The sequence below is a fragment of the Cibotium barometz genome, chromosome 21 (genome assembly GCF_041138505.1).
Source record: "Cibotium barometz isolate CiBa-2024 chromosome 21, ASM4113850v1, whole genome shotgun sequence".
Lineage (NCBI taxonomy): Eukaryota > Viridiplantae > Streptophyta > Polypodiopsida > Cyatheales > Cibotiaceae > Cibotium > Cibotium barometz.
This window is the reverse complement of record NC_141066.1, coordinates 32,938,250-32,947,439: the sequence shown is the minus strand read 5'-3', so window position 1 is coordinate 32,947,439 and position 9,190 is coordinate 32,938,250. Positions and strand designations below refer to the sequence as shown.

At 44.3% G+C, this 9,190-nt stretch overlaps 1 protein-coding gene across 2 annotated transcripts; it reads left to right on the top strand.

The window, feature by feature from the left end:
• Positions 1–456: 456 nt before the first annotated feature.
• On the top strand, positions 457–6,600 carry LOC147627098 (TPR repeat-containing thioredoxin TTL1-like). Of its 2 annotated transcripts, XM_086815672.1 has the most exons (8): positions 1,158–2,019; positions 2,269–3,380; positions 3,610–3,805; positions 4,000–4,169; positions 4,633–4,966; positions 5,104–5,308; positions 5,416–5,522; positions 5,645–6,600. In XM_086815672.1, exons 1-8 carry the CDS (start codon positions 1,570–1,572, stop codon positions 5,795–5,797), a joined length of 2,727 nt encoding a protein of 908 aa, XP_086671798.1. In that variant the 5' UTR covers positions 1,158–1,569; the 3' UTR covers positions 5,798–6,600. The 2 variants fall into 2 exon arrangements, with proteins under 2 accessions (XP_086671797.1, XP_086671798.1); XM_086815671.1 differs by having other exon boundaries at positions 457–3,380.
• The last annotated feature ends 2,590 nt before the right edge of the window (positions 6,601–9,190 follow it).

The window sequence follows — 9,190 nt, the reverse complement described above, 5'->3', positions numbered from 1 at the left end:
AGTTGTCTCGAAACCCTACCATACCATTTTTTTCAATTGGCATAATTTTTTTGGGGGTTTTCTTTTGCCAGAGGGGGTTCGAACTCGCACCTCGGCATTCGGAGAGGGGTGCTCCACAAGTGGGAAAGAAGTCTAGGATATCCCCCCACATCATTGTGGTGTAAAGGACCCATCCTCTTAACAAGTACCACATGGTGAAAGAAGAATGGCTTGTTTCATAAGTTTTCACCTATTTTTTGTCGGGCTTTTCAAAGTTTTGCATGTATTTGAGCCGCCCCTCAATGGCCAGCGCCCAGTTTTTGCGCCCATCTGTGCCTCCATGTGGGCGCCAGGGTGGAGGCTGGTGGGGCATGGGGTGGCGGCAGGGGGAGACAGGCGTCGGAGTACAGAAGGGTCAAAAGATAAGCTGGCAGAAAAAAAGGGAGGAGAGTAACATGGCCGGCAATATGAATTTAACGGCGGGGAACCGGCAAACCGCCCGCACATGGGCAGCGATGAGGGGAACAGCTGGCGGTCACATGCGAATGGGCATTGCCCCCGCATACCCACAGAACCCACAGCTGGGATGGTTGCACCTTGCAGGATGGTGTGGTCATCAGTCATGCATGCATGGGGTTGTAACGCACGTGTAGGCGCGAGGGGTGGGGGAACGGCGGGAAACCGTTTCGCCCGCGTGCTTCCAGATTTGGCGGTTTAGGAGCCTGCAGGCGGAGCAGAGATAACACCTTTAGAGCTCGTGGCTATGGCGCCCAGCTCTGAGGAGAGCTGGCCGGAGGGAGAGGGGGGGAAACAACGCCATATCTGCCGCCGCCGCCGCCTCCTCCTCTTCTGCACAGCTCCCCTCCCCTTTTTCTCTTCGCATTGCCCCCTCCTCACAACAGCGCTTCCTGTTCGCATCGCCATAGCCATGGCCATGGCCATGCCCATGTACTCGCTTGATTTCTCTTTTCTTCACATGCCTAACCTTTGATTTTTGGGCTTAATTTTGGAATCTGGGTTCCTTCAATTTTTGGTAGAGTCCTTTGCTTTCCCCCGTGTTCCACCTGGCTTCATTATTGGGCCAACCCCCACCTTCTCCTTCTGACATTATCCTCCCCACCCTGCAGCTTTCCTGCTAAGCAACTTAAAATCTCCACTCCCCAGTTCCCCTCGAGTCTCCAGGAAGCCACTCTGTTGCCTTGCTGGTTAATCGATCCCGTTCTCTCTTCTTAACCCTGCCCATTTACTGATCACAATGCAGCATCTCAAGTCCCTTCTCTGCTCTTCCCCTCTCTTCTTGGAGATGGCTCTGCTTTCTTCTCACCAGTTTTCTATCCTGCAGCCTCTAGGCTTGCCTAGCTTGCTCATCTTCAACAAGCTCGTGTTCTTCAATGTGGGCAAGTTCAAAATGAGGGATGGGCTTGTTTGACAACCTGCATTACTGATTTGGCCCCATTCAATCGCCCATCTCTGTGGTTACTCTTATGGGAAGGTGCATCGGCCTGCAAACTACTGCTTTTTTGTAGTACACAAAACTGTACGCGCTAAGTCGAGACTTATTGCTACTATTCTTATCAATCACTCAAAGCAATGGCTCAGTGCCATGCAGAAGGGAGAAAGCACCCCAGTGCCATGGATATGTATGTAGGCGTTCTCCATAGCAAGCTCTACAGTCCTAATAGGGATGTAGACAAGTACCCACATTGGTCCAGATGCTACAATACTGCCACTGCTGCTGCTGGCTACCACCGCTCGTCCGAGAGTTCTCGGAAGGAGCCCACTTCAGGTAGTAAACCTTCTCTTTTTGGTGGGAGTTTCCGTGAGGACACACCCAAAGTAGATCCTAGCCATGAAGCAAAGTCTTTGAGAAATGGGAGCTGCACTGCTGCTGCTGGCTCTGACAACATGCTTCAGAACTTCAAGGGCGGAGAGCGTCTTCAGTCAGTTGATCTCCATGGTGGCTGCAATGCCTCTGTGAAACCCTTATCTCACTACAGGAATGGAACCAGCATGGAAAAAGAAAGCAAATTATCAGAGAAGGTAAGCAATGTGATTCACCCTTTGACGAGAAAAGAAAAAGAAGACTATGCAATTGGATTCAAATCCTCCCAATCTCAACCCATCAATTGGGAAGCCAAGTCTCTGAACTCAGACTCTGCATTGGTGCCTAGCAGTGGCACTGCTACCACCGCTGCTACTGCAACACCTGCAAGTCAGAGAAAATTAGGAGAGTTAGAAGTTGTTAATAACTGCAATGGCATGCTAAAAATTCAGAATTCTAATGGGCAGGCAAACAATTTTCTTAGAATCCACAAGTCTGCAGAGCAGGGTGGTGGTTTCACAAATACTGGGGGATTGAACCGAGGCAACTTGGATGTTGGCACTAGGCTTTACAAGTCAGGAGAGCAGATTGCTGCAAAGTGCAGGTTAAATGTGGGCAACTTGAAAGAGAGCCCGAATGGAGGTCTTATTGTGGGCGATTCCTCGTCCTCAGTTGGAGGTAGCCCAAAAACTATTAAGGATGGAGGGAGGTGGTCTTCTGTTGGTAGCCATGGATCTGCAGACTCCTCATTCTCCAATGGAGGAAGCCCTACTGCCAAAGATGGAGGCAGTAGATCTTCATTTTCCAATGGCGGAAGCGCTGACGGAGGAAGCCCCATGGCCAAAGATGTATGGAGGAGGTCTTCTACGGGTGGGTATGGCTCTGCGGATTCTTCATGTTCCAGTGGTGGAAGTCCTACTGCTAAAGAAGGTGGGAGACGGCTTTCCGCCGGAAGTATTTTGAACAATAAAGACAGTTCCAATTCTGCAAGCTTAAGAGGTATGGGTAATATACTGAGTGGTGCGAACATTCAAGGTAACTTGGGAAAACTGAAGATTTCAACTAGTAAGGCCAGCTGCAATGACCTACTCAAGTCGGGGGATTGCCCTGCAAAGAAATCAGATGATATGGAGCCCCTTGGCTGCAATACAAATGTGAAAGGACTCTCTACACCCAGAGTCTGTGTGGAAGGCACTTTGAATCGCAATCTGGGTAATGTGCGCCCTGGTAATTGGAATGCCAATGCGTCCAATGGCAACATTCTGAGCCATGGAACTGTTATAAAAACGAACAGCAATCTGGTAGAAGACCATAGAAATGGGAGTGAAATGGAAGATCCGGAGGACATTAAAAATGCTGGCAATGAGCAGTACAAGAAGGGGCATTTCTCTGAGGCTGTGGCCTTATACGAGAAGTGCATTGCTATGTGTCCAAACCATGCTCCTTACAGGAGTAACAGAGCAGCAGCTCTCACTGGACTGGGCAGGTTAGGAGAAGCTGTGCAGGAATGTGAAGAGGCAATCAGGCTAGATCCTCGATATTCCCGAGCTCACCAGAGAGCAGCACATCTCTACCTCAGGTGAGCCAAATGTTATGTTTCTCCTCACATTTCCCTAGTTGCTCACATGAGTAGCAGTCTTAAGTAAACTTTGAGTTTTTTGGTTGCTTTTTATGTCTCTTTGCAGCTGCCAATCAGTGGTGTATGAGTAGCTTCCTAGTTTACATTTGAGCCTCTGGTCTTCTAAATTGATGTAGTGTCCTGGTGTTGAGCTGTTGGATTTGCTAAATCTAGGTAGTTTCGTGTGCAGACTAGGTCTCATTGAGAGTGCCAAGAGACACCTTCAAGTTGCAGTGCAGCATACCGATGCTAGAGATATGCAATCCCTTCAGACAGTTGAGAGGCACGTCTCAAGGTGCATCGAGGCAAGAAAAGTTGGTGATTGGAGAAGTGTATTACGGGAGAGCAATGCTGCAGCTGTTGCTGGTGCTGATACTGCACCCCAGGTATTGTGGTATTGGGACTCTCACTCTATAAGAATTGTTTAGTCCTAGTTTGATTTGCAAACCTGAAACCAGTAATGGTCAGCCTAGAAAGGGGAATTAATTTTGTTTACGGCTATTATACAATGGAGATTAAATGTTGATGTCTTGAGCTTAACTAAGGTGGATTAATTATCTTAAACCCGACTTGAATTCAGGTTCTTGGATACAAATCGGAGGCCTTACTAAAGCTGCACAGACCAGAGGAAGCAGAGGCAGTGTGTGCAGAAGCCCAAAGGCTGGAGAGCTCCTTGCACAAGCTAGGGGTGGCATCAGCTGACTCCTTTTTGTATATGTTGCGAGCCCATGTTGAAATGTCTCTTGGAAGGTGGGTTAACTGGAGGAGGTAGTGCGTGCTGGATTGAAATACAAAAGAACGTCAGTAGGTCGAGGCTGCATTGTATCCTCTTAGTAGGTGGCTTATGCCAATATTTTGCTTGTTATTCGAGGTCATTAAATCAGATTTGTTTTCAAAACTCTGCAATTGGACATTGATATTGAAATTCAGCCTGTCAAGCATGCTTAGTTGGAATACTAATTAAAACAACAGTGCCTGATCCGAATAACAAAGATCGCAGTCTGCTGCGTCAACGTGTAAAAATTGTAGCTAGATTGCCATCATTACCTTCATTTAAGCAAATCATTAACATGCCAACCATGGCATGGGAGATGAAATCATGTGCAGTAATTTATTGTGTGTGTTTTTGTGACTTGTAGATTACAACAATTCAAGCGAGTAATTGAGACCTTTTTCTTCAAGCAGTAGTATTTGAAACATTATGGTTGTGCAGGTTCGAGGGTGCAATTAGTGCGGCAGAGTCTGCTGCTAAGATAGATCCACGCAATCCAGAAGCAATTGGGTTGCTAAGGAGAGCTCGAGCTGTGGGGCAAACACGGACGTCAGGAAATGAGTTGTTTAATGCAGGGAGGTTCTTGGAGGCTTGTGCTGTGTATGGTGAAGGGCTAGAAAGTGATCCAACCAATGCTGTCCTGCTTTGTAATAGGGCAGCTTGCAGATCGAAGCTCGGCCAATGGGAGAAGGCAATAGAAGACTGTGATGCTGCATTGATTGCGCAGCCCAATTATATCAAAGCTCTCATGAGGAGGGCCAATTGCAGCACAAAGGTTAGGACCTCAACAAGCTTATCTTTTTTCTGCATTGATTTAAATGAACGGTGTCGATTGTTGAAGTTTTGTAGCAGAGACATCAGCTCTTAACTTCCTGCCCTGTTGTTGGCGACTTTGAAAATATATGTTTGCAGCTTGAGCGGTGGGAGGATGCTCTCAGGGACTATGAGGTCTTGAGAAGGGAAATGCCAGGTGATATGGAAGTTGCGCGTGGCTTTTTTGATGTACAGGTTGCAATCAAGAAGTCTAGAGGAGAGGAGATCTACAAAATGAAATTTGGTGGAGATGTGGAAGAGGTTTTTGATAAAGATCAGTTCAGAGAGGTGGTCACTTCTCCAGGTAGAAAACTGAACAATTAGCTTTTCTTACTTAGAAATAAAATGTAAGCAAGCTCACATGCAGACTTGAGCAGCCATGTCCTGACATTTCTTCTACTTTTGGTCTAGGATTGTCTGTGGTGGAGTTCATCACGAGATGGAGTGATCGCTGTTGCCAGATCTCTCCTTTTATAGACCAGCTGTGCAAGCGTTATCCTTGTGTACATTTTGTGAAGGTAGCTATATTGTCAACCTTTGCCACTGTTATACCTCGCATACCCTTGCTGTGATTCCAAGAATGTGTTTTATTTTCTTGAATCAGACTTCAAGCTGATGCACCCTACATTGCATTCTGCAGGTGGATGTAGATGAAAACCCTCATATAGCCAAAACAGAGAGTGTCACCTTTGTTCCAACATTCAAAATCTATAAGAATGGACTGAAAGTGAAAGAAATATTGGGCCCAAGCCAGCAAGCTCTTGAGTATGCTGTTAAGCATTATAGCCTGTAGGTTACACATGAGAGAGAGAGAGACAGAGAGACAGAGAGAGGATACTGAAACCAATACGATTATTATGGCACTCAAAAGACCCCCTTTACTTGAAACCTCTTCCAAAGGTACTTTTCTAGCCTTAGTGTTGCTAGAGATATTTTTTCTTCCGAGAATGTTGCTAGAGATATTCCATATCTGATTTCCTCTTTAAATGGGAGGAGTGCCCTGGCAAGAGATATTCCCTTTACTTTAAGCCTCTTCCAAAGTTACTTTTCTAAAAGAGAGATTGCATTGCTGGTTTCCTCAATAATAGGAGTGCCCTGGCAAGTAATGACTGATTTTGTTCCCTTCATTAATGTCCAAGTACACAGGTACACTTGTGGTGATTACATGTGTAAGTGGTTAGTGAAGGACTGCCCCATATTGAGGGGAAAAAAGGATACCACCTGGGATTTTGCTTTCTTACACTCCACTATGGGAGTGTCTGGTTCTTTTGCCATGTGTAACTCCAGGGCACTTCTCTTTGTCGATGCAATGATAATCCGTGAGGCAGTCCAAAGGCTACAACATCACAGATGTTAAGATCACAAAGATCAAATTTGTAATTAGTTGTGTCAAATTTCATTTTAGTAAATAATCTTCTGATAAATATGCAATCCACTTCTCATGGGAGTGTAGTGTAGTGGTGAAGGTATTTGACGTTGCCGGATGAGCAACTGGGTTCGAACTCTATCAGCTACACCTGCTGGGTTTTCTATCACTACATAACGAACATAATCTCTCTTACATTCCAAAAAGTGGTGTCTCTTCTTCTGTTTTACATGACTAAGTGCACATGCTCTCTCTCCCTCTCTCTCTCTCTCTCTCTCTCATGCACGGGCATGCACATGCCATACTGTATGGATGGGCACTGGCAACCACATGCATTCACATGGACATGGTTGTATTGTTTTGTTTTTTGAGCTGTGATCAACTAGGCACAGATCTGCACATGGACATGGTTGAATATGTTAACATTGCACATTCCTTGGCATGCATGGTCATGGTGAAGTGCAACAGGAAAAGGTGTGTAGGATTAAAGATAGGGTGGAAAGGGGTGTAGGATTAAAGATGGGGTGTACACTAGCTACTATCTCAATGTATTTTTTGGGAGATGCTGCCTCCTCTTCTGGCATATTGGATCTCCATTGGTGTCTCCTCCTTTTCTCCATTCTCCTTGTAGGCTCCTGTCGTTCATGATTCCATGCATATTCTCTCTCTCTCTCTCTCTCTCTCTCTCTCTCTCTCTCTCTGTCTCACGTGCACATCTGAATGGATGGGCACATGTAACCACATGCATTCACATGGACATGGTCTAATACTTCTACATGCATACATGCACATTTCTTGGCATGGTGTATTGTACAAGAGGTATTGTTCTGGTTGAAAATACTCCTGTAAATGTAAGGCTCAGTGCTATGTTTCATTTTAACAAATGGATTTCACAGCTTTGTAATATGCGGATTATATTATTGGGTAACAAAAGTGTATGAACCCTTTAAACACACATTTAATATGTGTGTACATGTTTAAATATAAATTTCATCTTTTTGAATCATAGTACCATGATAACTGTAATTGGTTTCTCATAGTATATTAGATCTCAATGCAAAATTTGATTTGTGTACGTACTTGGATTCTCCTTGGAAGATCTTCTAACTATAGTATAGATCTTGCGAGGAGTTGCAAGAGCCATAGCCAAGCACATAGTCGTTGTGTGGCATGTAGGGGGTAAGGAAAAGAGGCCCTGTCAATGGCTTACTAAGCAGGAGGAACCTACTAATTTGCCTTACTAAATTTTAACGTCTTTGTGTATATATATACTCACATAGGAGGGACTCACCATGTGCACCATGGGTGAGGAGCAAAGAGGGAAAGGATCTCTTGAAGAGTTCACCTCTACCTCAACGCCAAGGGCGCTTGCAAGACAGGTGAGACGAAAGAGAAGCTATGAGAGAGAGGGAGAGACCACACAAGTAACACACCAAGACCATACAATCCACTTGTATGCATGAACAAGAAAGCTATCAACGCAAGAGCAATAGAAGACTTAATTATGAAAATGGATAACATCCTTTTCTCATTAGTGACAATGTCTTAGATACAAGCCTTGTATTTACAATGGCCAACTGCCCATATAGAATGTCAAGAGGGTCTAAAAGCTAGTAGAGCTAAAAATCTAGGCTATGTATATACACATGTCGCAACCTGCCTATAGTCATAGAACATGAAAGACTTAATGTGGTTAAAAAAGGTGATTACAAAATCCTGTCATAGAACATGAAGGACTTAGTGTGGTTAAAAAAGGTGATTACAAAGTGGCGCAGCCGTGCATACAAAATAATGTTACTCTATATGGTTAACATACACCCCTTCCTGATATAGATTGTCCTTGGAATTAGTGAGAGGGCTAAACTAGAATGTCGTAGTGGCCCAGTGGGCGCTAAAGCAATGTTTGTTATCAAGAGTTCTTTTCTCACTACTATATTGTCGAATTTAAAGACATGTTCAAGACATGATTTTAGGCTCTTGATGTCTCCTCTCGACACTACTATTGGAATCCATGGTAATATCCAAAGATATGCGCAAATGTGTGCTAAAGTGTGGGCCCATCATTGATGTCCAAATCAAGTCCATTAATCGCATGTGAATGAACTATCCATGTTGGATGTTAATAAACTTCATTAACATAAGACTATAGAGTATACCTTCTCTATCGATGTAAAAGAGCTAGAACTACCAATACAAATGGGCACCCTCGGGTTACTTACTCTCAAGTGGCCTAGTGGAGAAAGCATGCATTATTCTGATACTTCCCATTTGTGCCATGAATTGAATGTGTTCTCTTTACTCTCTCTTCCTTGTAACTTTATGCTAGTATGTTTGGATATGTTGATGTTAATATAAGGTAATGCCATCCATTAGTGTTAATCACACTGGCTAACATTACTCCGAATGCACGACATCACCTTTTTGGTCAAATCCTTTTGTATCTGTGATAGGTGCTTCATGTAATAAAATTTGGGATATCTCCGAGCTTACGACTTGTGCAATGTTGATGATCATCGGAATACTTAGCTTATGACTTGCATAACACCAATAACATACAGATAACCTATGAAATTATCTTATTCTAACTTTTTGGGCCCTTAGACATTACTGGGGTGCTAGACATTGTAAATATAAGGCTTGTATGCCATTTTAACTAATGAGAAAACACATAATCCCACTATCATAATTGAGTCTAGCTTTGTGTTGCTTGCTTGAATGTTTACTTTCTCTCTTTGATGCATGCATGCTTGCTAGTGGATTGGAGTATTTTCCCACTTCCTGTCCCTCTCTATCTGCATCTCTCTCCCATTCTTGCCCTCA

Excerpts from the sequence above, each read along its gene's own strand:
- LOC147627098 (XM_086815671.1), top strand. The coding sequence starts at position 1,570 with ATGGCTCAGTGCCATGCAGAAGGGAGAAAGCACCCCAGTGCCATGGAT. Across the intron at positions 3,806-3,999 it reads GTGCTGATACTGCACCCCAG|GTTCTTGGATACAAATCGGA; the intron begins GTATTGTGGTAT and ends ACTTGAATTCAG. Across the intron at positions 5,523-5,644 it reads CTTGTGTACATTTTGTGAAG|GTGGATGTAGATGAAAACCC; the intron begins GTAGCTATATTG and ends TGCATTCTGCAG.